At 44.6% G+C, this 26,765-nt stretch overlaps 2 protein-coding genes across 5 annotated transcripts in view; one reads left to right on the top strand and one right to left on the bottom strand.

Annotated features, from left to right (window-relative positions):
* Positions 1–335: 335 nt before the first annotated feature.
* On the bottom strand, positions 336–3,463 carry LOC108165467. Of its 4 annotated transcripts, none has more exons than XM_017301518.2 (3): positions 3,343–3,463; positions 1,927–2,417; positions 336–1,144 (listed from the first exon to the last, which is right to left on the bottom strand). In XM_017301518.2, exons 1-3 carry the CDS (start codon positions 3,446–3,448, stop codon positions 542–544), a joined length of 1,200 nt encoding a protein of 399 aa, XP_017157007.1. In that variant the 5' UTR covers positions 3,449–3,463; the 3' UTR covers positions 336–541. The 4 variants fall into 4 exon arrangements, with proteins under 4 accessions (XP_017157007.1, XP_033243393.1, XP_033243391.1 ...); XM_033387502.1 differs by lacking the exon at positions 3,343–3,463 and adding an exon at positions 2,477–2,583; XM_033387500.1 differs by lacking the exons at positions 1,927–2,417; positions 3,343–3,463 and adding an exon at positions 1,255–1,914 and having other exon boundaries at positions 336–1,183.
* Positions 3,464–4,210: 747 nt separating this feature from the next.
* LOC108165262 overlaps positions 4,211–26,765 on the top strand; it is a 61,480-nt gene continuing 38,925 nt past the window's right edge. The window contains exons 1-2 of the mRNA XM_033387503.1: positions 4,211–4,638; positions 16,970–18,334. Coding sequence (XP_033243394.1) covers positions 17,763–18,334 — 572 coding nt within the window. The 5' untranslated portion in view covers positions 4,211–4,638; positions 16,970–17,762. The remainder of the gene's footprint in view (positions 4,639–16,969; positions 18,335–26,765) is intronic.

Here is a 26,765-nt window from a genome sequence, read left to right as displayed (position 1 = left end):
GACAGGGAGCGGGAGAGCCCAAGGAGGATCCGCTCACTCAAATTGAAAATGAAAAATGAATAAAAAACCGGTTCTGGTTATACAGTTCTTTTGCAGTTCACTTCTCTTTCGCCCGTCGCCGTTGCCGTTGCCATCTCCATTGCCCTTGTCTATGTCTATGTCTCGCCCTCTCACTCGCTCCCTTTCGCGACTTTGCTTTGCCGTTTCCAGTTTGGCTGAACCTTTTTGTTTCCCTGCCGCCAGAAGAGAATGGCAGGCGACAAAAACGTCGCTTGCGCACAGTCAAGGTGTGTGCGGATTTGGTACATTTCTTTTCGTCAGCAGGTAGTCGGATATTGTCATTTGGATAATGCATAATTTATTATCTGTATGTATACATATGTTACAACTATTTATTAAAGCGAGATTGTTAGCGCCACTTTTGTCGGTTCTTCTTCCTGGCACTCTCTTTGTCATCTTATGCTGCCGCTACCGCTGCCACACCTCTAATTGGCAACACTGCCTCCTCCACCGGCCACGAGTGACCGACACCACCTGTGTCTTAGGGCGATGCAGCACCGTCCTTGACATTGGGCACAAATCGTGCCCGCATTGAGAGTTGATTCATTCGCCCGTAGACGAGGACCTCGCTGATGATCCGCTCGGCGAAGAGCCGCTGGTCCGGACGCATGTTCCGGAAGTGTGCCGCCATCCGCTTCCCGATCAGCACGCATTCGCTCTCCGCATGATCGTAGCTGCTCTCCACGCGGCGCTGCTTCGCGCTGCTCGGCTCTCCGTCCACGAATTGGAAGTACTCGTCATCGTGGCTCGTGCTGCTGCGTCGACGCACGGGGCGCCCAGCCCGCTCCATCATCCCTCCGGCCGGCAGTGGGGGTCTCCCGGAACCAGAACCAGCTCCATGTCGGTGCTTTGGCGGACAGTAGGAGTATAATCCATTTGCATTCGATGTCATCGATTGCGGTGACAGGGTCTGGTAGTCACGGCTATGGCTTTGGCTATGCTCCTCCGTTTTGAGGGTCAACGGTACCAGCATGATGGGCGTCTGGTCGGCGGCTATCATTTCGGGATCTTGGTCTGGTTCCGGTTCGGGGTCGCCCAAGGCATCCGTTTCGGTGTCAAAGGCCTCGGCAAACATGTCTTCATCCTGCAAGCGAGATTCAAAAGAGAAAGGGGAAACAGAATACTTTAATTTTGGTACAGTTGCCGCCACAGAGGTATAAAACTGGACTACGGAATTACAGGACCCATCTTCACCTTTTCCTCCGTGACATTGGGATAGTGTTCATTATTCGACTCATCGATGAAATCGACTTGCACTTCTTGCATTGACATCGTCCATCCTATGATATCCTCCACGTCAGGCTCAGGTGCTAGTCCTTGTTCCGTCTCCAGCGACTTGAGTTGCGGTAAATCGCCATCCAGCCCCATTTCCAACTGCAGCTCCCCCGTCTCAAACTCGCATAGAAAGTCGAGCTCCTTGAAGTACCACAGTGTGGGCACATATTTGTTATCCGAGGAGTGCACCTTACGCAGCTCACGCCGGTACGAGGTGCGAAAGTTGTTGATCTTCCGCTTGAGCGTGTGTATGTTGGCGGTGGGATCGATGCTGCGCATGCAATCGAGCAGCCGCTGATAGGACTGCTCCCTCAGCAAGCGATTCCGATAGCCCTTGCTCTTCGTCATCCATAGCTGGGGCATGTCACGGTAGAGCCGGAAGAACTTTAGCCAACGCTCCATGTCCGATTTCGTGCTTCTGCTGCTGTTGTGCTGCATGTCGGCGTCGTCGTCTGCTTCCTCTTGCTGTCGTACCACTGTCGTACAACGAAGCCGCGTTGCTGTCAAACTTGTGTGAGAAGCACCGCCATAGCCCATAACCCCTCCCCATACCCATTCCACTTCACTACCGCCCTCAGTAGCGCTACTCACATTTATGCTCGTTTCGTCGAGGCTATCGTCCATGTGGTGGTCGTCGTTGTTGTTGGCCCGCGGCGGCGAGCCAATATTGAGTACGGGCTTCAGGAATTCCATTTGATTGAACCACCAGAGCCGTGGGCGATAGTTGTATTTGGAGGACTGCATCTTTTTGAGCACCCTGCGATAGCAGCAGCGCAGCGAATTGATCTTCCGCTTGACATCCTGCACAGTGCAGTCCCCGTTGATGCGACGCAGTATCTTGAGCAGCTCCTTGTAGCCGGGCTCCTTTTTCGTCTTGGACAAGTAGTCGCTGCTGCTGCTGTCCCACAGGGCCGCAAAGTGGCGATAGCAGCTGATGAACTCCTCCATTACCTCCTTCTCATCGTACAGAATGCCCGTAGACGCTGAGGTATTGTTTATCATTTCGCTGCTGCTGGCCCCCGGACTGAGCATTGCTGCGACGGTTTCGGTTTCGTTGCTCGCCGACAACTGATGCGGCATGACTGCGAATGAGAAGGAATGGCGTCATGCACTGTGTATTCGCTGCCATTTGCCAATCTACTCTGCTGTTCTGTCATCCTGCTGCTGTAGCGCCCTTGATCGCCGGCTGTAACTGTAACTCAATTCTGTCCATTCCTTGGCTAACATTTGCTTGCCCCTAATTCCATTTTTCGTTTTAAATTTTGACATTTCTGAACAAGAATAAACGATGGAGGCAAACGGAACGAATGGTGTGCCCTGTTGCCAAACTTCAGTGCCAGCGGCGTCAGTTGGCTTCGAACATGTGCGATGGCTGTCTCTCTCTCTCTCCCTCTCGCCTACTCTTGTTTCGTTTTTGGGTATTTTTTGCACTGAAGTTTGGCAACGTTGCAGCGAGCACGAACACGTTTAGAAATGGTTGCAAGCGAAGCGGCAAAAAGCAATGAGGCCATTCGTCTCTGCCGGCCGGCCCATAGTTTTGTATGATGTACGGCATGTGGTGTGGTGGGGCATTATGGTGGGAAGAGGGGGGAAAGGGATGACAATATTAATAGACATGAAACATTAGCGCATTTTCGCACAGCACAGAATAAAGCGGGCCAGCAATATGTTTGAGCCAACAAGTTCGCTGCAAACATCCAACATGCAACTGATTTGAGATCAAACCCAAGCCCAGGCGCAGGCCATGCAGAGGCCATGCCGTTGTCTCCCCCACCAACCTCTTCGCAACATGTGTTTCACTTTCACTGCAAAAAATACAAATTAGCAAAGGCCAGCCGCAATATTGTGGGAGGGGACTGTAAATGATTGAGAAGTGATAAAACCCCACCCCTAAGCTTTAGCTATCATCCCCTTCACCGTTTATTAATTTCTTCAATTACATTCTTTCATACTATAATATTAAAAGACGCCAGTGTGTAGTGTCCAACATCGAACAACCATCCGTACCGTTAGAGCCACACAGCCATGTTGGGTTGTCTTCGAACTCAGACGAAATAGAAAACGATAGAAACCGATAGACTAGCGATACACTAGAACTTTTATGATGAATCATCTTCCCTATAGGAGACAATAATAGAGAAAAACATGCCCCGATTTAGTCGATGTACAGGGTTTCACATCAAAGTTAATAACATTTTTTGTCAGTTGGTTAAATTATTTAACCTTCAGCAAATTTAGAAAATAGACTTATATAGACCCGTTTTTGTTATTGACTTTTGGCGCTAACTATCGATTCGATTTGTATTTAAAGAGAGTCGCAGAATTTAAAAGATTGCATTGGTCGTAAAAGTCTCTCAAATTGAACGACACCTCTCTTAAAATTTGTGGCTGGGTTCGAAGACACCATCGAACCTTTAGGTGCCTAAGCCTTCCGGCAACATTTTAGGTGCCTTAAGAACATGAGTCGGATGTTCAGCAACATGACTGCGGCCGGCCGGCCACATCTCTTGCGGTTTGATCAAACCGGCTGAACGAGCTCGAACATCCAAATGTGTTATGTGTGGTGGACAGGTATGGACAGCGAGGGTAAAACCCAGCAACATTTTCAGGATAACATAAAAGGCATGGTATGTTAAGGATAAGAGGTGAGCCGAGCTTGCATGCGTTGTATTTCTCTGGGCCGTTTTAACTGTTGCCCATACCTCTTTTCACATTCCCGGCAGTACGTTTGCTAGCAACATGTGAACGGCTTACAGCAACATTCAAGCAGAAGTGGGCAACAGCTATTGAGGCAGCAGCGCCAGCGCCGCTCTCTCTCTCTCTCACCCTTTTTCTCTGTGTGTGGAAATTAATAATAATACTTCAAATAATAAATATAAAATTTAAGGTTTTTTTTATTCAAAGCAAAAGAGAAAAACCAAATCAGCGAAAAGCCGCCGCAAACGGCTTAGAGGCGATCTTTTTTGTGTAAGCCCCCGCCCCCTTTAAGAACCAATGTTCGCACGCAGCAGCGCTAGCGTCGCCGCCGCTGTCGCTGCCGCTGCCGTCGCTGTCGACGTCGTTGACTGTGTCCCGTTCGCCGCTGCCGTGTCGCGTCGCGTCGCGCTCTGTGTTTGAAAGGCCTAAAAAAAACTCGGGTGTGTTCGTTCGGCGGCGCAGAGCAATGTGAAAGAAAATTTTTGTACAACGTTCATTTGTGCTCCAAAAAAAGATAAGAGTCAAAATAAAAGAAGAAAAAAAGCGTTGCAAATATACGAAAATTTATCAAGAATCTAAAGATAAGAAGCAACAACAAAAAAAGAGGTAAAAGTGCAGCTCAGAAAAATAAGAAGAAAAAGCGTGCCGCTGCAGCAAAAGCAAAACGCAAAACGGATGAAAAAAACCTAGTTAAAGTTTGCTCTGCTCTGCAGCCATCCACCCCCCACCCACCCACACTTTATACCCCTCGCGCACTCGTGCATGTGTGTGTGTGTCGTTTGTGTTTGTGTGTGCGTTTGCAAATACAAAAAGCAAGAAAACGAAAAATTCAAAGAAAAAAATTGCGTCGCGCAAAATAATTTTTTTTTAGTTTGTTTTTTTTTTTTGGCAAAATGCAATCTAATGCTCGCTCGCTCGTTCCCCCTCTCTCGCTCTCTCTTGCAATCTGAAAACCAAAAGATGTTGAAATTTCTATATATCCCCCGCTCGCCGCGCCCTGCCTCGCCTATCTGGTTCTCTCTCTCTCTCTCTCTCTCTCTCTCTTTCTCTGTCTAACACTGCAACTGTGTACGTGTATGTGTCTGCGTTCCAATTCTTAAATTTTTTCGTTGATTTTTGATTTTTCGTTGAAATAAAATTGAAAGGAAAGCGCAGCAGACAGTGCAAAGGGGCTTTGGGGGGTAACACAACAAAAGTATATCATATCTTTTATTTTCTTTTGGGTCCGGACACGCCCCAGAAACAGAGACCGATCCCACGCCCCATCGGAAGGGATTTTAAATCCACACAAACAAAAAAAAGGTGTATCTCATTTTTTTCAAGTATTTTTTTCTGTTTTTCCCCAACAAAAAAAAAAAACAAAATTTAATGCAAATTTCGTGCCAAAAATTCGTGAAAATATAGCGAAAATCGTAACAAAAAAAAATTGAAAGGATTTTTCAATCGTGTGGATTTTCGTCAACGACGCCCAGGGACACACTCGCGCACTGCTTCCTTCAGGACACTCCTCCAGTAACCGTTATTTTTTTTTTTTCTCTTGGTAAGTAAAGAAAACGTTTAAAGAAAATAAAAAATCCCCAATTGTACATTTTTGAGGGCTATTGGACCTGGAATTTCTTGGGTACTTTGAGATTTTGAACGACTCATTTCCTTCATTTATTGATCTTTTGTATCGCTTAGATTTTTGAAAAATAAAGTTTTTACAAGCTAATGTTGGAAAATAAATTTGCAGAGCATAATGAATGAAATTTTCGAGGAGAGATGGATGGTAAATTCACTGTTTCCATAGATAAATCCGTTGAAACATTCGCCTTTGCAGTTCATGGGGAGATGGGATTGTTTCTCAAGGATATTCTTCATATAATTCAATAAACTGTTATGGAAATTCGATGAAAATCGTGAGGGATATACAGCTGTAAGGTTCTCTTCCTCGATCCTGAAGGATGAAAGTTATATTAAACCAATGGAATTCTTCAATTGTACTCCATAAACCCCTTTGGGCCCACTCACTCGAAATTTTGTGATTTCAAATCTTGCAGATCTTCAGGAATACTCTCCGTATCGTATCTGCAGTTGATTTAAGAGTAAGAGGCTTTCGAGTTCTGTTCTTAGACATCATCCATCCATCCATCCTTCTTGTGGCGGTTTGTCCTTTAAAGAGCGTACGGTATATATTTCTCCTTTGACGTCTAATGCCAGACACTCACACACACACACACACACACGCACACGCACGCGTTGCAAGTGCATATTTCCTTAATCCTTAAGTCGTTAATGGGATTATGAGCCGCGTCGTGTGTTTTTTATGCAACATTAATATGCAAAGCCCCCCCCACACACATTCTTTGCTTGGGATTTTGATGCAGAATTTTCTCTATGTGTGTGCGTGTGTGTGTGTGTGTGTGTGTGTGTGTGTGTGGCATTGGAGCATCATCGTATAGTAGGGGGAAGGCAGGGGATCAGTGCATAGGCGGATAGAAGGTGGCCAGGAGGAGGGTAAAGGATATCGTTCCGCTCCCGTGTTCCCGTTTCGAGAGCGGGAGCGTAGCTTCGGCTTTGGCTCACGTAGAGAAAGGAGCTGCTGGGTGGATGGGTGGTGCAATCATCGGCTCACGCAGGTACCAGTGGTGGGTGGTTCGTGCAATCATCGGCTCACGAAATGTGATGGATGTCATTCGTGGATTCGTGGATGGATAGGGACACAACGGAGGCGGCCTCAATCGAGGAGCACTTTCCATTGCATTTTCAGTTTGAAAGTGAACTTCAAAGTGTTTGGACGTGGAAAAGTGGAAAAGTTGAAAATCTCTCAATTAACAATAAATTAAAATCAAATTCGCATTTGAAAGGACGACCAACAAATGAAAGAAGGACACTTCAACAAGTGCTAAAACATTTTTATGGGTAAAACATAAGATCCCAATCTAAAGCCAAAACGAAGGCCCATACAGATTTCCAACAAATCGATGAAATCGTTTCATTTATTTAATCCCGTGAGTGTGGGATCCTTTTTTGTATCCAAGTTTATCCAAGTGATCCTTTGAATTATATGCAATTCCAAAGTATTCCTGCCTAAATCGTATTTTCGAATAGTTTTAAACTGAAAATAAATCATATCATAATAGATCTCACAGTAAATCCTGTTTTTCGGATGGGATTCTAAGGATTCCTTGGACTCTTTTCGACTAGATTATTTCGCGATGTTCTTCTGTTATCTTTGAGGATATTTTTACGGATATTATACGACTAAATCGTCAATTATTGAAGTGAATTTAACATCAATTTTGGAATGAAAGAGGATACTCAGATCTGCATTTCTTTTCCCTGTGAAATACCCTTGAGATTGGGCGATGGGATGCCTTCTACATGAATGGGGAACTCTTTCCCCTTTTTCCCCCTGGGATTCTTTAGATTCTCGCTCTTCGAAAGTTCTATTACATTCCATTCCACATTCCATTCCCTACAGAGGAGATGGATCCCAATCTAATTTCCATTTCGCTTTATTTTTTTTTTCTGAACTGAACTCGTGCCCCCATCGTGGCGCCAATAATATCTAGTCCCCCCCTCTCCTCTGATCTGCTGTGATATTTCAAGTTCTCTTTCGTCTCTCTCTCTTTCTCTATACAGCATATATTTCCATACATTTTTTGTGCGTTTTTGTTTTTTTTGGAATATTTTTATTTGTATTTATTTAGACCTTCTTTTGGCCCTGCTTTTATCCGTTTCCCGCCGCTAATTAGCATTTAAATTATGCAAATATTACTTTTTCTTCTCTCTCTCTCTCTCTCTCTCTCTCTCTGTCGTTCGTAGTGCCGTTTATTCCCCCCATTTCTTTGTCTCTTATCTTTTTCTATTTGAGAGAATATATATTTATACATATATACGGGTTTACGTGGCCTTTACTTTGGAATAGATCGTAGATATCGTAGGGTTTTAATAGAATTATAATGGAATTATTTTAATTTGATCTAAAAAAGAGTTCTACCGATCCCATACATATTATAATAATATACAAAATATGATGTAATAAAATTATATCCATTGAAATTTCAAATGAGGGGGTTTTTTGTGGATGTAATGCTCCTGTTGGATCCTGCTCTCAATCGGATCGGAATCCATGTTCTAACCCTGACAAATGGAAGAAGGAAAATCCATTTGGGGAACCCACACTTTTCCAAAAATCATCATTTGATAATCTATGGCGCATATGGGTATCTGTTTCTGTAAATTTTACGGATTACATATAAAATATATTTTGAATAGAGTTTTGCTTCCGAAAATACTTTATCCTTATTTAACATCAGTTTACATTGAAGTTTCATTCCACTTTTGATTGGGTTTTTCCTTTTATTCAGACAGAAGATAATATTAATATTAATTTAAAACTATTATGTATTCCTAAATGTTTTAAAAATATCCCCGCCCGTTCATTCAGAAATTTTTGATCTTTTAGAAGTAATTTCTTCTGATTATTTTACGGGGTAACCAGTGGTCGATAGCCCTTTTGATACCCCTTCTTCTGTCTTTTGACTGGTTTTTTTTTTCGTTTTTTTTTTTCGTTTTTTTTTTCTTCTGTTTTTGTGTTTCTTCTTCTTTTGGGCCGCACGTAGAATTTCTTGTTGGACCGGTTCTTTGGCTGGCCGCAGAGGCAGAGGCAGCGGCACACACACACACATAAGTCCACCCCACTCCCCTCCCCTCGGCCCCCTCCCCCTCCTTCACCAGCAACGACTGTGTGCTGTGCCCCTGGCCATGGTTTTTTTTCTGTTTTTTTCTTTATATTTTATTTATTTGTCTGTTATTTGCGTTTTATTTTGTTGCTTCTGCTGCTGTCTTTCTTTCTTTCTTTCTGTTGTTGTCGTTGTTCATTTAAATGCAATCGCAGGCCGCATATTGATTTTTACTTTTCCAGAATAAGGAAAAGGCATAAGAAAACAAGCGTAAAACGTGAACCAAAACGGCAAAACCAAAATAAGAAATACGCAAAAAAACCCCCACACACACACATTTTACATTTCAGTGAAGTTTGGCAACGTTGCTTCCCGCGCGGCACACAGGAACTGATATTGATTGAAAGAAGGGACTGTGCAGGATAGTGGGACAGGGATAGGGTTAGGGATAGGGATAGGGATGCTGGAGAGGAGAACCTAGCCGAAAACCTTGGAAATTCGAAATTTATAGATAACCAGAAGATACACCAAAGAACTTGGAAAATGGGAATATTTCATTCCATTTTCGTAAGACCAGAAATATCCGGACCCATGCAGAATATTTCCCCCCAGAAATATTCATGCCAGACTTCTAAAATAATACCTAAATAATAATGGGCCTTCAAGAATTATCACGGAAGATGCTACAGCTATACGGGAAAAATATTCAATAAAAATATGAATATGGATTGAAAACTTCCATTTTTATATTCAATTCTATTTATTATTAATTTTAATTTGAAATAAATTGATTTGATAAAAATCATTAAAAAATAGACAAAGAGAATTTTAATTTTTTTATTTAATACTTTCATAATATTTTTATATGACAAAAGTTATAAACCTGAAGATCCCTTGGTGGAAAAATGGCAACAATTTTCAATCAAACAAAAAATCTCTCCGTCTCTCTTTGATCTTAAGATAAAAAAATTATCTAATAGATATGTAGAAATATGGTTGGTTCTCTAAAAAGTATTTCTACAACATTTTATCTCTAAACTGAAGATAAAATAACAAAAAGAAAAGCCCAAACTCAAACCCTACCACCTTCCTGGGTGAGAGGAGTAGCCTTCCTTCCTGCCTTCCAATTAGATTTACCGAGACAACCACTCCCACTTCTCTAATTGGCTTAAATACCAGCTTCTGTTGCTGCATTTTGTGGCAGTGTCATTTTTGTGCAACAGAAATTGAAAGCATTTCATATTTTGCTGCCACTGTCGGTCCACAAATTGGGTTTTGATTCCTCAATTTTGGAAATGGAATGCAAATTCCAGAGACACCAAAAAAAAAGAAAGCCCAGAATATCCCTACAGATGATGGGAAGGGGGAAGGAAGGGGTAGAACGAGGAGCCTAGGCTGTGGCTGTGCCATGGAGCTGTGTGTGTGTGTGGGGGGGGGGGGGGGGGGGCAGAAAGGGGAATGGAATGGCATGGAATGGGAATGCCTGAAACTGTCACTTGACATTTTAATGGAATTTTTATGTTTTTGCAAAAGCTGCAGCAGCAGCAGCCGCACGGGGCAGCAGAAACAATGAAAGGAATCCCCGCAGCAGAAAATCAAGTATCAAGTGGGGTCACGACTACGGAGATGCCTCTCATAAATGGATCTTCCTCTTTTGGGGGGGTGGCACAGAAGAAAGAATGAGAGCAAAAGTCAAAGTTCGATATTCCATAATAATAATTTCTGTTTATTTTATTTCTTATATAAATAACTTTTTGTTGGCACCGCACCGTCTGAATATAGATCATTCCTCTCGTCTCTGTTCTACCCTGACATTCCATTCCGCGCGTTCCCCTGCTCAACAGCACTTTCTGATGGAGGGAGGTAGGGAGGTAGGGAAGGGGGGAACATGTGAAAATAATTTCAAAAGCAAATTCTTTGACTTTTTTGGGTCTTATCTGTTGAAAGTTTCTTATCGCCTCGCCCCCTGATACCCTTCTCTCACTATCTCTCTCTCTCTCTCTCTCTCTCGCTTCCTCCCTCGTATCCGTTGCCGCAAACGGAAAGTTCTTGAACCTGAAAACGTTTCTCAACTGAATATACACTCTCTATATAATACTGTTCCAAGAACTTCAACTTAAATCTGTACAGGAATACATGTATCTTCGATCTATCAGATTCGAATCGAGTGGAAGAACCCTTTGTTTATATGTAGTCTGTTTTTTTTTTCCACAATTATTTCTTGGAGCTTGAAATTCTAGTTGCGGTGGAGAGTCGAGTCGTAAACAAAATGCGTTTCCAGAGAAATTCCACAGAAACGAAGGGAAAGGAAATTCAATCTCCAGAAGCAGCTCCAGACTGGAATTATTTTTCGATCGAATCAAATATCATCAAACATATTTATTTATTATTTAAACGAAAGACCAGAGAGAGAGACAGCGGCATGTGGCTGTGGCATGTGGCAAGTGCATTCGCAATGGAAATGCAATACTTTCACAGGGGTTTTAGTTTTCTTCTTTGTTAACGTTTAATTGGTTATACAATACAAATATGTATGTATATAGCCTCCCAGACCGCCCGCCCCCCCCTTCAATGGGTGGACAGAATGCGGTTTTGTGGTGGAGGGGCTGTAGGGATTGAAGGATTGAACCCAGGCACAAGAGACACACGAGAAGATACATTTTCAGAGTAAAAGCCTCTTCTTAAAGGGTTCCCGGACGGAGAGAGAGGGAGATGGAGATAGAGTATTCTCCCTCAAAAACCTCATTTTCACTCGTTTAAAAAAACATCAAGAATATATAGATTTACTAGCGAAATCCTCTGTCGAGAATTTTGAAGCCCGCAAAAATCTTCAAAGATTTACGGTACATCTTGGCTTCCACCGAAACGACTTTTGCTTTTACGTACTCGATGTTCGTGTGTGTGTGTGTGTGTGTGTGTGTGTTTGCACTACAGTGGAATGCAATTAGTGCAAACCCGCACCCGCCCACCACCCCTTACTTCCAAGGGGCCGGTGGAGGGGCGAGGAGGGATGTAGTGTGGTCTTAGAACCACATGTGCTGCGGTATGTTGTTGCAGAAGCACCAGGCCCAGGCACTGTTGCATATTTTGATGGATGCCTGACCGACCGACCGACCGAAAGGCCAGATGTTGCTTTAGACAGAGAGCGAGAGAGGGAGAGGGCGATGCTGAATGGGGGAGTGCAAGCAAAAACCAAAAACCTACGATACATTTGTTTTTTTTTTGTTGTTTTCATCTGGAAAACACGTTTTTTCCGTGCAGTGAAAAGGCAACAAAAACTACAGTAAATAGCCGATAAAGCACACGCACTGGCACACACACACACACATCCGGATACAGCATGGGATGGGGGCAGCACTAAATTAAAGCTCAAACGAAAAATCAATACTTAACACAAAAAAAAAAGCCAAAAAGCCAACAAAGAATAAGAGCAGCAGAGGCAGGCAGAGCAGAGGCAGAGCAGCAGCAGCAGCAGCTGTGAAGCAGAATCAGAATCAGGCCTAATAGACAGCCGCAGTGGCAGAGGCGTAGAAGCTGCAGCAGCGGCTGGGCAGAATCTCAGCAGAGCAACAAAGTCCTCGTCCCGGCGCAGTCGAGAGCCGGTCTTAGCGGGCTCGTGGCAGAGGCTCAGCAGATCAGAGGGAGCGATGCTTTGTGGCGCGGCGCGGCACGGCGCTTATCTCAAATAAATTGCTTTCGGCCTACTCGTGATTTTTTTTCTTCCACATTTTTCTCATTTCGTTTTCTTCGTCGCTATGGCTCTTTGTCTCTGTGTGTGTGTGTGTGCGTGTGTATGAACAGTACACATTTCTGGCTCCCACAACGCACCACAGCAGACCCCCCTCCGCCCGCACAGCTGTGTGAACCGCTCCTGACGCCCACACGCACACATGCATACATATACATGTGTGTGTGTATAAAAATCATGCGCCTGCCGCTGCTATTTATACGTTCACGTATGGATATGTGTGTGTTTTATGCTCCACAATTATTATTATTATTATTATTATTATATCTGTGCCTCTCTCTCACTCGCGTGCATTACGTGTCGGCTCTTCCTCCCTTTTTATCTATAGGTCTCCCACTCTGCATTACCATAACCTCTCTGCTCCTGTACGCTGTACCAGTGCGCTCTCCTCCCTCCCATTCACCCAGCTCTACTTCTCAACGCTCCCACAATGTTGCTGCTGCTTCTTTTGCACCCATACTCCTCCAACCCCAGCCCACAGCACCCCACCCCACCCCACCCCACCACACATCCATCCCTTCGTGTTCTGCTGTTCTCCTTTTTCTTCTACCTTTTAAATTTTTTGGGTTTTTTTCTTGTTGTTGTTGTACGTGTTTCACCTTGCGCGCCGTGTTTTATTGCTTTTACTGCTGCTGCTGCTGCTGCGTTTTACTCGTTCGACTCGTTTCTGCCTTACTCTCGCACACACACACACACTGGCGCATGAATGACCCTATCTATCTCGCTCTCGCCTGGCTGGGGAATTTTTGTGTGCACGTCACTATGCGCGTTGGTTCGACCGAACGTCAGTCTGTCGTGTCAGACACGATTTGCGTCGTACGGTCGTACGGTCGGTCGGTTGTTCAGTCGCTCGTTTTAGACACGTTGTATGTCGTTCGGTCGCTCTGTCATTCCTTCTGTCGCTTTGTTGTTGTTCGTTTCGTTTTATGACGTTGCCAGTTTTGTGTCTGCGTCCAACCATACATGTATGGCCAGTGTGTGTGTGTGTGTGTATGGTATTCAGTTGCCAACGGCGCTGCCTCTGCTGCCTTCTTGCACTTGCTGTTGCGTCACCCGCACACACTACACACACAAACATAAACACGAACACGAAGCAGAGACCAAACATGAAACGATGTCTGCCCGTTGCCTCCCCACTGCCTGGCCTGGCCTTTGTACATTCATTCATACATATGTATAATAAATGGTGTGTATATATGTAAATGCATGTGTGTGTGGTAGTTCCCGCTTTTGTTGTTTTCTCTCTGCTTCTGGCTGAACCTTAGCAGCGAGTCCCGTCCCAAAACCCCCCCCCTCCCCCCCCCCCCCCCCCTCAACCCCACCAGCCATGCCATGCCAATGCTTGTCCTCTGTCTCACTCTCTCGATGGCACTCCATTACTGCTTTTGCCGTCTTTCTCGCTCGATCTCCCACTGGTGCGCACCCGTCACCCTCTCTCATTCAGGCTTCGTGGGCATTGCTTTTGTCTTCTGCTTCTTCTTGTTTTGTTGCTGCTTCGAGAGTTGGTTGTTGTTTTGGATACCCTTCCGGTGCGATAGCGAAAAAGTATGACGACTTTGCGGTGGAGTTTGCCAAGGCAGGCAGTTGTAAGATTCTATATTCTATTCGATTTGATGCAGCAAATAATCAGATCACAAAACTTGGAACAAAAACATCACGAAACATCGAAACAATGGTTTCAAGGGTATCAAAGCATCGTGGCGACGTAGCTTTAGTTTTCTTTCCCGTTTTTTTTTATGGCATTATTATTATAATGCTGTGGACGCCGGCAGCGCTGCCCCTGTGCTTTGCTTGTTTCTTGTTTCGTGTTTCTTTTTTATTTTTTTTTGTAAGCCTCTTTTGGTCGTCTGCTGTCGCTGCTGTCTTTTATTGTTGTGTTCGTGTGTGTGTGTGTTGTTATTTTTATTAATTTGTTTTGCGCTGCCTTTTGCTCTATGTGAAGTTCGGCAACATCGCCTCTGCTTATATTTGCTGCTGCTTTAATCTTACGCGTGCTTAAGTTTTTTTCCCCTCCCCCTCCCCTTCTCCTTTTTCTTTGCTTTTGCTTGCCAGCTTTATTGCTCACGCTCTCCCTCTCTCTCTCTCTCGTCTTTGTATTGAAAATGGGCAACGTTGCTCTGTGCTGTCTGCTGCTGCTGTCCGCAGCCGCCGCCGCTGCTTCTGTGTATTTTTATTGCCTCCTCTCTCTGCCAACGTCGCTGCCATGCTTGGCTGACTTTTTTCCACTCCATCTCGTTCTTCCCTCCCTCGCCATCTCTCTCTCTCTCCCTTCCACACACCACGTTTCAGTGAACGTTTCCTCTGCTGCTATCTCTTCTTCTTTGCTTTTGCTGATTCTTCTACTTTTAGCTTTTATTTTTTTGCTTTTTGCTTGTTTGTGGAATTTCGTGCTTAATTTTCGGTTCGGCTCGTTCTCTCTCTTTCTTTTGTGGGTCTCTATCTCTCTCTCTTGCTCTCTCCCTCTCTCTATATGTATTTGTATGTGTGTTTCATGTGTGTTTTTCGCTTAAATTTAATTCAATTTCTGTTTAATTTTCATAGTGAGAATTTAATTTACTATTTGCTGTTGCCTTTTGTGTTGCTACTTTTGTTGCGTGTTTTTCTCCCCTCTCTCTCTCTCTGTCCTCTTCTCTCTTTGTTTTATTTATTTGCGGCTCTGCAGTTTAATTGCTTTCATTAAAAACAAAATACAGTTGCAAAAATGTTGCAGCACTGAAAAACATGTGGTCTATGGCCCATGCGCTGTTGCCGCTTTTCGTGCTCTGCTGCTTCGGCTCCATTTGTGAGTGGTGTGCGGCGCGGTGTCGCGCCGTTGCCAATCTTCATTGCCCGGTACGTTGCCGCTGCCCGTCCATTGAAAGCGCGATGCGCAGTTGCCGCTTTTCACTTGCCTATTGAATTGCATGTGTGTGTGTGTGTGTGTGTTTTTATTAGTGCCTTAGAAATGCCATCTTCATCGAAATTGATAGATGGATGGATGAGTGGGTGAAAATTATTGATGGCCAAGAGAAGAGAATGCGTCTCTTTCACTTCTGTGAGGGATGGGGAGGAGAGCCAATACAGTGGTCGTTCGGTAGCTCGAAAAGAAATGCCAGAAATAGGCAAGATAGCAACCGTTCAAAGCCTGCAAAGAATCTCTAAGAATAAACATCGAAAATCCATTCTACAGTGAAATATCCGCAGCCAGAGCCACTCGAATGTTCCAGTGCCTTAACTTGTATTGAAAATGGAACCGAATTTCACTGTATTCAAAACGAAAGACGACCTTTCAGGGTTAAGGGCTAACATTGTTTATGGGGTGTGGTTAATCCTTATATAATGGTAACATATAGTGCCAATTCGTTCTTAGAGCAAGTAGCAGTAGTTCCAGAGATCACCTTCGGGTCTATTACTCCTTCCAGGGGGGTACAGGTGCATATTTAAATTCTAACCAATTTTGTTACGTACGTTGTATGATGGAATGGTTCGAGTGCCGTGACCGCAGTATCTAACCCTCCTGGGACCCTCAAAAAGCCTTCTAAAGCCTTCCTGCACCCCCTTCGAGAGTCCTCCAAACCCCACCACCCTCCTCGGACCCCCCAAAAAACGCAATCAATGACTAAAAGATAGTGCCCCGACTGCACTTGAGACCAGTCTACAGAAGTCTGGGGGCGACGACATTATCTATTCGATTATTTATGGCCCTTATCGATTTTCTAATCAACATTCTATCGATTGAATGTGTGTTTATTTTTGCATCGAACTAATCTCTCTCTCTCTCTCTCTCTTTCTATCTGCAGGTCTCTAAAGCGTGGGACAAAGAGGTGGAGCAGGCGGAGGAGGAGGAGGAGCCGTTAACTTGTTTTGTTTTAGTGTTTTGTGTGTGTGTGTGCGCGCTGTGTTTGGTTTGGTTTTTTTTTTGTTTTGTTTCTTTTTTTGCTCTGTCGATAAGTGTGCGATAACGATTAAAAGAGAAAAGGACAGCAGACAGCAGCGACAGCGACGGCGACGGCAAATACGTAAATGCGTAATGAAAAAGTGTGCAAAAGTTGTTAATTAATGGAAAAATACACATACATACATACATACGTGCATGTGTACAAATATAGGGTTTTTAAATCGCAAATACGCAATTTCGTGGCCCGTTCGTGCGGAGGAGATCGTGTGGCGGTATTTCGCGTCGTGTGGAGGATTTATTTACCGTTTTGTGACACGATCGAACACGCATAGTACACACCAACACACACACACACACGCACACAAGCGAGAGCATGCATGCATGTAACTCTGCATCACTTTTTTTTTTTAAAGCTTGATTATTTGTTAATTTTCCCCCGAATCGAAAAAAAGTGTTAAAAATTGGGCCAATAACTGAAATTTCGGTCTGTTTGTTTTTCTTTTTTCAAGTGAGAAAACAAAAACGTGTACAAAAGGGCGAAAGAGAGAGAGAGAGTGATAGAGAGAGAGAGAGAGAGAGGGAAGGAGTAAGAGCGACGTTGCCGCTTTTCACTAATCCCCGTTTTTCATCCCCGTTCCATTGCAGCAGTGTGTGTGTGTAAATAGATAAAAAGCTCAAGCTGAAAAAAGTTCTATAAGAAAGATCTATAAAAATTAAACGGAAATATATTACAAGAATATCCATAAAATAACGAGGAAATCCCTTATTCAAACAAAAGTGTTGGAAAAAGCATAAAACAACAACAAATTGCAACTACAAAGGGCGCAAGATGCCTGTGCAATAGCCATGTGCCTAGGCAGATGTTGTTGCCTGTTGCAACAACAAAACAAAAAACAACGACAGCACCAACAACAACAACAACAGAAGCAGCAGCATCAGCAAGACCCGCGATAACACAAACTTCAACAACCACTCCAGTGTTGAAAAACGACAGAGAAAAGAGAAGCAAACCAACACACGCAAAAACCTAACCTCAAAAGTGAAGTTTTTCCAAAAATATATATATTTTTTTGAGAGTGCATTTCTCTGTCTCTGTGTGTGTGAGTGCGTGTGTGCGAGTGGGTTTTGTGTGTGTGTTTGTGTGTGCGGTGCGTCTGTTGGGAGTGTTAGAATGTGGCAATGCAATGCTGTTGAGCAGCTCCCAAATAATTACAACACGAAAATCAACAGCAGCAACATCATCAACAACATCAACAACAGCAAGAATACGTTCAACAACACCAAGAAAAGGTTCAACAACACGAAGAAATCGTTCAGCAACTTTAAAAAAACCAAGAGTACGTTCGACAACAGCAAGAAGAGCTTGAAAAACACCAATCCCATTTAAGCAGCACAACAACAAGAGTGTTTGAAGCCAAAAAAAAGAGTTCGGCATGAAATGGAAGCAGCTATACGCTCCTCTTCAGTGCAGGTCGGTGCTCCGCCGCCCACAAATAACACCACAAACGGTGCACAGCAGCAGCAGCAGCATCAACAGCAGCAGCAGCAGCAACAACACCAACAGCAACAACAACAACAACACCAGCAACACCAACAACACCAACATCAGCTTCAACAACAGCATCAACAACACCAACAGCAACAGCAGCAGCAACACCAACAACACCAACAGCAGCAGCAACAGCAACACCACCAGCACCAGCAACAGCTTCATCATCATCATCAGCAGCAGCAACAACGTGTTGCAAGCAGTAGCCTGCAACACCAGCAACAGCAACATGATAATGGACCAACGTCCCATCATTTGCATCAATCATCAGCCTCCAATCAGCAGCAGCAGCAGCAGCAGCAGCAGCAGCAACAGCAACAAAGTAAAGCAGTGCAACAGCAGCAGCAACAGCAGCAACACCAACAACACCAAAAGCAGCAACACCAACAGCAACAACAGCAGGCTGCCAATATGTCCGCGTATCAGCAGCGTCTGCCAGCCGGTGCATCACCGATACACAGGTGAGAAGAGAAACTATCATGCAACAATCGTGCTGCCCCATTCACCCATGCCCCCCTGCCCCTCCCCATGCATATTCATTCCGTATGTCCGCAGCCGAAGCTCATTTCCTGTTTGCATTGTCGCTGGCTGGCTGGTGGGCCCAGGCCTCGGCCTCTCTCTGGGAGCAGCTTTTGCGATAAGTTGACATTCAGACCCCTGCTCCCTGCTCCCTGCTCCCTGCTCCCTGCTCCCTGTTCCCTGTTTCCTTTTCAATCGTCGAGCGGCCAGGTGATAAGCCACCCAGAACATTCTCTGTTGCCTGCCTCGAAAATCAGCTGTAGATAAAACAAATTGAAGAAAAAAGAAGAAATGATCTTGAAAGATCTCTAAAAAAGGGATATGGAAATATGTATATCAAAAATATAAATAGGGGAAAAAAAGATAAAAAAATGTATCTGGGATATCTTTATGGACTTTATAACCAAAGGACAAGTAAGAAAGGCACATCCTTTGCCTATGATCTATGAGGAATCTATCGATGAAGATCTGTCGATCTGCAGAGATTGTTTGTTGTTTCTTTTCAATGATTTTCATGTGATTTGTATTCAACACCAGCCCAGCAGATTGTCCCGCTGTTGTCCCGTGGAACAGTGTGTGAGTCATTCCATTCCCTGGAAAGAGTGAGAAGAGACCTATAGATAGAGAGATAGATGGATGGATGGCAAAAGATTTGCCATGCGGAAAACGAAGCACAAGCAAAAACAACAACAACAACAACAAAATGATGGAGGAAGAAGATAAAGAGGAAAGATAATGATGATGAGGCTCATGTTTTTTGGTGTTGTTTGTTTTGCGGTTAGAGTCGAACGGAAAGACGGAAAGAGAGAGTGAGAGAGAAAGAGAGAGAGAGAGAGGGGTGCCATAACACTTGAGAAGACAATCAAAAGAGAGAGAGAGAGAGGAAGAACATAAAGAGAGACGTACATATGGACGTTCTCTCAAGTGAAAAACACTCGTAATTACACCGTAATTTGACACTATTGACCTGCCACAACGATAACCGTAAGGAATAGGCTGCTGCTGGTGCTGCTGCAACCCCCTTCACAGCGCACGAGAACCATCTTTCGAGCCAGTGCCTCTCCCTCTCTCTTGAGTCTCTCTCCCGTCTTGAATGACAGCAATTAGAGACAGCAAAATGTCCGAGGGGCAACAGCAACAGCAACAGCAGATGACCGCAAAACAAGTATCAACAGAAGGAGTGGGACAGAGAGTAAGAAGAAGGGAGAGCGAGGATATGAGTGGTATCCATTACCCATTACATGGCCAAAGGGTATATCCCATTTATTCCTCTATCTAATCAAATATGTTTGTACGTCTCCAAGATCTATCCAAGATCCAATCCAGTACTGTGTGTGTGGAGGCGGTCCTCCATAATATTTCAGTGGAATTCAGAAAAATGGGAACCCAAATATTAAAAATATTCCTTGTTCAGAGATAGTTTTCCAGCGATATATCGCTCTAAAGCTGGACTATAAATGTAGTCTAGAAACCTGCTAGATGAAGGTATTTTTTGTATCGTTCTTCTGTTTTTTTTTTTTTCTGTTGCAACAATCTCCCTCTCAATCAGAGGTGGACATCCTCTTCCTCGTCCCGTCGTTGCTGTTACTCTCCGCCCATCGGTTTCCCCATTCACTTCCTTCCTGTGATTGCTTCATTTTCTGATTTTCTGTTGTCTGTTGTGTGTTTCTTTTCCCCTTCCCCTTCGTATTCGATGACTGGAAAAACAGAGAAAGCTTATCGGAAATGGAGGAAGAGATTTTTTTTAGGAAATACCAAGCGAATATCAGATATCAGATATCACAATTGATATGGTATTTATCTCTTACCATTTATATCCATCCCGTATCCAGATATCCAGGGTGCTTCCTTTTCCATACATAAATGCCACTCCATGTCCCCATTTCAATTAAGAATTGATTCGAATCGTTCGAATCATTTGCGAAGAGCACAGAATGTTGGAGAGGGAATTCCTTAGACTAATTGAACTTTGATTGCACTCTCTGTGGCTCTCTGTGGCTCTATTCCATTTGGTTTGGTTTGGTTTTGGTATTTTTCATGCCATTGATCGACAGAAATGCGAGTTCCCAGCCCCCATATCGTACAGATGTGCATATATTGAGAGCAATTAAAGTTTATTGTTGTAGAAAATGTGAGGAGGCGTCCATCCCATTCCATCTGTTGTTGGGGGCATTGAAAAATGTTTAAAAATAATAAAAAAAATATATATAAATTATTTGTTATTGTTGTTCTTTACGGTTCGTTCCGGTTTGATGAGGGGTTTTCTGGTTTCGGTTTTATTGCAAGAAATAGGAACAAAATGTGGGAGGGGAAAGGGAAACTTCAGGAATTCTTGGTAAATATTACAGAAAATATTTTGTTGTAATATTCCGTGACCTATGCCTGCCTGCTCAGAGCTATCGGTGTCGGTCGAATCTGTAATCGGTATCCTCTCAGCCTTACTCTTTTTATTCCCTCTCTCTCCATTCTCCACTCTCCAGTCCACACACACTCACTCACTCACTCATATACTCGGTGACTGCAGAGATGCATCCACATTTTTAATCGCTTTCGAACGGTCAAGGTTGCAAAATATTTAATGAGTCGAATGCGACAGCGAGACAGCGTGACAGCGAGAGCGACAGCGACGCTCGCTATCAGCTGCGGCTGCTAGTGCAGAGCGGAGAGGAGAAAGAGCAAAGCATAGAGCGGGGCGCGGAGCAGAGAAGAGAGTGCAGTGCAGTGCAGTGCAGTGCCGAGGAGATGGAAGCAAATCAGTGCTGTCAGCGGCGCTGCTGCTGCCGCTGCTTCTGCTGGCGCTGCTTCTGCTGCCTCCGTCATTTATTGTTTATCGACCCCCGGCATTTTCTATATGAACAGTTATTTTATGCCAGCCTGCCAGGGGACTCTCGCGCTCTGGTGACTCTGTCTATGTGTGTGTGTGTGTCACTGTCACATTGATATGCGGGGTATATCCCTCTCCCTCCCACCACCCACTACCACTGTAACTGTAACTGTAATTGCACGCCTATCTGGGGTTTTTGTTTCGCCCCCGCTCACGCGACAAATGAAAATTAAAACACAGAGCCCCTCCCTCTACTCTGTTTGAACCCCTCAAAAGAGAGACATCTATAGGAAGCTTTCGAGAGATACATACAAGGGGGGATCGTCGGCAAACTTCCCATAAGCGAACGGACACAGCGGTGATGGGATGGCGAACAGCCCTCTGATTTGAGGAATCCTTTTCATAAGCCATATCGGATATACTCTGAATTGTGATGCATTTGGAGACCCTTAAGAGTAGGGTACCTTTTATAAAATACATATATGTTTCGATTCTCTTGAGGGGGAAACCAAGGGGGTGGGTTGCCCTTGAACCGAGGCAAAGGTCTTTCCGTACTCGTATTTAATGTTGAAATAATTGGAGCCAGACCCAGAGGTTACCAGAATGACAGCGGGACAGGACTTCAGGACTTAAAGTTTTCCCAAAACTTTGACAAAAAAAAAAACTCTAAGCAATTATTTGTTTCTTTGAATATCGAAATATGAATAAACTAAACACATGGGACATTCGACCCTCAAACAGAACCGAAAACCTCCCCCCCCCCATTCTATCACCCCCCCTTTGGCTCTCTCGAATTCGTTCCAAGATAAGTTTTTCCCAATTTTTTGTGTTGCTGCGAAAACTATTTTGTAGCTTTGTAGTTTTGGGGAAACTTTTGCCGAAAGTTCTTGAATTTCTATTTTTAATATTTGAAGGGAACTTTTTATTTTATTTTACTTCTCTTTCTTTAATTTTTTTTTGTCCGAAAACTTTTTGGGAAATGAGAGGAAAATTGATTGAGGAGGGGGCGGAATAAAAACGAAACTTCATTTGAAGATTGTACGAGAGTTTTTAGGGAAGGCTTCGGCTTCGGTTTTCTCGTGGTAGTAGGAGGCGTTGGTTGGGTTAGGGGTGTCCAATACTCCTCTATTTGTTTCCCTCTTTTTCTACTGTGTGTCGCTCTTTCTTCGAACAGCTCTTCTCCGCAGATTAAAGGATCTTTAAGGTCTTTCTTCTATGGTCCGAAGACCAACAAACCCGAACCGAATCCAAACTGATCTCGTGATTCGGAGGGAGGGGGATTGGTGCTGCCTCTGCCTCTGCCGCCCCGCGACCTATCCCAACGGTAAAGCGCATTGGGCAAGTGCAGCTATCGACCACCGCCGCCGCCGCCACTAGGGGGCGCCTGCCGTGGGGAAACAGAAAGCAGAAAGCAGAAAAAAGCGCCAATAAAATGCACATACGTAATGAAATATAATTAAAGAAAACGAAAATAACAGAAAAGCGAACAAAACGTGAAAGAGCGGCGGGGGTGCGGGCGGGGGCGAGCGAAGAAAAAAAGAGAAAAGCCGCCGTTGCCAGGTCTAATTAACAAACGACGTTGACGCCGGCAGCAGCAGCAGCGTCAACGCCAGCCTCTGCATCGACGTCGCGACGTCCGACGTAGACAATGTCTATTTTTGCAACAATACAATACAAAAAGTGCAGCGGCCCCAAAGGAGAATGCAAAAAGCAATAACAAAAGAGACAGGCAGAGAGATCGAGAGAGGCAGTGGGAGAGGGAGAGTGTAAGAGCGGGGCGACGCTCTCGCGAGCCGAGCCGGGCCGAGCCGCCTCATTATGAAATCACCTTCAACTGTAGTTTTCTTTTGCACTGCGACGACCCGACAGCTCTATTGCTCTTTTGAGCACTGGCTAAACGAGAGAGAGGGAGAAGGAGATCCTCTGAGTGAATGATGAATCGATGGCCCCTGCCCCGTTTAGACAGTGCTTAAGGCCTTTAGAAATCTCAAGCGAGACTTTCAAAGGCCGGCCACTAGGAAGGACTACGTGGAACAGTCACGCCCGTCCCTCGAGCCCAAACGGAATACGCATGCAAAGCATGTGGCCGGGGCATGCCCCATTTGTTCATATTCTCACAGCGATTACCGTCCGAGCATCGATTATCCCCCCCCCCCCCCCCCCCCCTGATTATCCTCCATTTTCAATGGTGAATAATTAATGCGAAATCCAAGGGAATCCAGCCAGGAACCGATCGAAGCTAATTTCCGTGTATTTTTGGCTCTTCAAAAATATCTATCCCCCCTACCGGTTCTCTCTATGTCGCTCACTTTGGCTCCATTAAGGGCTCCCCTGCGCCTGCTTTCTGTCCGCTGTCCTGCTGTCCCGCTGTCCCGCTTCTCTTCCGCATTGAGTGGATGTCAAGTCTATTGATTGATAACGCGCGCTCTACTCTCTCTGTGTGTGTGCGTGTTTGACCAATGTCACGTTTCGTTCACACACACACACTCGTTATCAGACACACATACACAGAGAAGGACAGAGAGACGGACAGAAGAGACGGCCTAGATAGCGATAAGTGTTTTTTTTTTTTCTGTTTCCTTTTGGTTTTGTATACCCTTCCATCGGGCATATACACGATTTCGATCACTTATAGACTATATATATTATAGACCACCATTAGATTGTTCCCTCCGCAAATTCGTAGAATTTCCAGAGTAGGAAAATAGAGAATCAACAACCAGTTTTGGTTGGATGTTTGAACACCTGGCTCGCGCACATCTGAGGGAATACTTTTACGTTTCTGATTCAACTGTTCGGAGAACCCAAGACGACCATTCTATTCGCTTTCAAAAAGGTTATTTAAATCTTTGGCATTCGGTTTCTGCTTCTGTTTCTGTTTCGGTTTCTGTTTCCCTCTCGATTCTGTTCTACTTTCCTTTCGTTTCGTTTCGTTTTTTATTTTTTATTGCCATGTACATACTATTATTAGTGTTAGTATTTGTTTTAGTTGTAGCTCTTTTCGATTTGTAATTGCCGTTGTTTCTGTGTGTTTTTTGCTTCTTCTTCTTCTGATTAGATTAGCGGCAAACAACAGATTAATTCATGGCACCGTTTTGGCGCGTATGTGGAACGATAGATACGGGGATTGATAGTGGGTGGGGGGAACGTAAGGGCAGGGAGGGTAGTGGTGTGGGGTGGGGTGTGACTGTCGTTTAGGGGGTGTTATCATTTATATATATATATATATACGTGAACATGTATATTTTATTTATATATTTTACAACTTTGATTAGATAAGGCTTCTCCACCCCCCGTTCCGTTCCGTTCCGTTCCCACTCATTCAGGCATAAACTCATTTATTTTTATGAGTAAATAGACATTCCCCAGTGGGTGGAACGGGGGCTGGGGGCTGGGGGATGGGGCTCTTTCAATTGTTTATGATGAAACAATTTTCATGGGAACCCGAAATGGAATGAAGAGAGTGCCATAAATCGCACCTAATCCAACAACCCAAGCAGGCAAATATCCCCTCAGTCCCCATCGGCCCCCCCCTCCCCCCACCCGCTCTTTCGGCGGAGGAGACGGCCGTGCGTGGGGATGGGGCAAAAGTTCAATGTACAGAAAGTTCTGCAGTGGGTCAGAGAGAGGGAGAGAGATCGCCTCCCGCTCTCTGCACACCCAATCGCTCTCTTGCTCGCTCTTGCTCGCTCTTCCTCTCTCGTACTCGTACTCGATCGTTCTTATGTCCCCCTCCTCTTGTCTAGGATTCCATTTCGCGATCTTTGCTCATTCCTTTCTCTTCTTTCTCTTCGCCCCACTGTCCTTGCATGGAAAGCAGAGCCAGCTGCAGAGGCAGAGGCATCGGCATCGGCATCGGCAGAGTGATTTACGGTTAGTGGAGTGTGGAGTCAAGCAGTGGAGTGGCGGCAAAAAACAAACCACTTTCGGCCGTGTCGCATTTCACGTGGCAATCGTCGGAAAATTGCAAACAACATTAAAATTACTGCTTCTCCCCCCCTCCACCCTCCCTATCTATTTGGGGGCTCTTCTCTTTCATTATCCCCCACCTCACCCCCACCCTCCCGTCGCCTCTCGTCTGCTGTTTTTACAGCTGTTCGTTCTATAACGGTAGTCAGCAATTTGCTTTGTTCTCGTTTTTGGTTTTACATTTCACATTTGCACTCTTAAAAATGTGTGATAATGATGGGGCCAGGGGGGGGAGGAGGAGAATAGAAAATTACAAACAAAATTTACTCCAATTACAGCAGAGAGAGCGAGCGAGAGAGAGAGAGAGAGAGAGAGAGAGAGAGAGAGAGCGGCAGAGTGGGAGAGCCGCCGCAGAGAGCCATTTGTCAGGGTGTATTTTTTATATTTTCTCTCCCTCTCTCTCTCTGTGATCCGCTAGCCAAAGATTGGATGGTGGATGAGAGGCGTCGCCCCCCCCTTATAAGATGCTAATTTTTACATGGAACTGCGAAAGCACTCGCTGGAGAGAGGGAGACGGGAGGGGGGATAGATGGCGGACCAACGCACACAAAAAGCGATGTGGAAGCGATCCAGTGATGAAGAGTGACAGAAGAGAAAGAGAAGGCCGTACATATTGCACAAGAATGTGAAAGCAGAGAGGGGAAAGAAGGAAGGGATAGATGGGGATAGTCTTCCAGGAATATACGATCTATTTGGGTTGCAGTTGGTAGAGGCTTTTGATTGCTTATCGTTTTAAAGCTGGATCCTTAATAATCACAATCAATCTTCCATTAGTAGTCCATCGCGATTCCTTGAATGCCTTGCCGCTTGTTAAAGCCATTCTTGCATTATTCACAGTCTTTTTTTTTAATTGCTTTTGAAAAGTAATTAAAGACGGGAAAAACACTCGCTCGCTATTCTGGTATGCAAATTGCCTTTCAAACACAGTTGTTGTCGAACGAATAGGGCCGGAAGAGGGAACAACTAGGAACTCCAAGAAAAAAGAGAAAGCATTCACGGAGGACAGTCTTCTGTTTGGGAGCAGTCCATGTATCCTTTCGCTTATGGGAACTGGCACCTGTACAGGAGACAAGTCGCTGTCCCGAATCTCCATTTCCGGGCGGAGGAGCGTCCATGGTGCTATTCACTTGCCCTCCACTGTACTGTGAACTGTGTGTGCATACACGCCCATCGTCATTATAATAATTTTAGTCATAGTCATAGTCGAAGTCTGGCCCGCTGCTGCTGTTTTGTTGCTGTTTTGTTGTCGATGAATCATTCGATGTTGTTGTTTTGTTATTAAGGTGTTCGGATTGTTGTTTCCCCCCTGCAATGAGTACTTTATTTATAGGCGGTACCCAATAAGTACTCAAAGAAGGGGGTATATTAGATCCGTGTAGGTGTATGCAACAGCCAGATATATTCTCGATCAGCTTCGGAAGCCGAGTCGATAAAGCCATGTCTGATGATCTCAGAAACTGTAAGAGCTATAAGAGCTAACACCCTTTCTCGTCCAGCGTGCGTGCGCCCTCTGGCGGAGTGAGCGAGATATACAACAGCCAGATGGCTCTTCGCTAGTGGAAAGAGAAGGGAACATTGTG

The sequence above is a fragment of the Drosophila miranda genome, chromosome XR, assembly GCF_003369915.1.
Source record: "Drosophila miranda strain MSH22 chromosome XR, D.miranda_PacBio2.1, whole genome shotgun sequence".
NCBI lineage: Eukaryota > Metazoa > Arthropoda > Insecta > Diptera > Drosophilidae > Drosophila > Drosophila miranda.
Note: the sequence above shows the minus strand (reverse complement) of the source record. Positions and strands in the feature narration are given on the sequence as shown.

Coding starts and splice junctions, on each gene's coding strand:
- LOC108165467 (XM_033387500.1), bottom strand. CDS start 1,872: ATGGGCTATGGCGGTGCTTCTCACACAAGTTTGACAGCAACGCGGCTT. Junction 1,184..1,254: donor CCAATGTCACGGAGGAAAAG/GTGAAGATGGGT, acceptor CCAAAATTAAAG/TATTCTGTTTCCCCTTTCTC.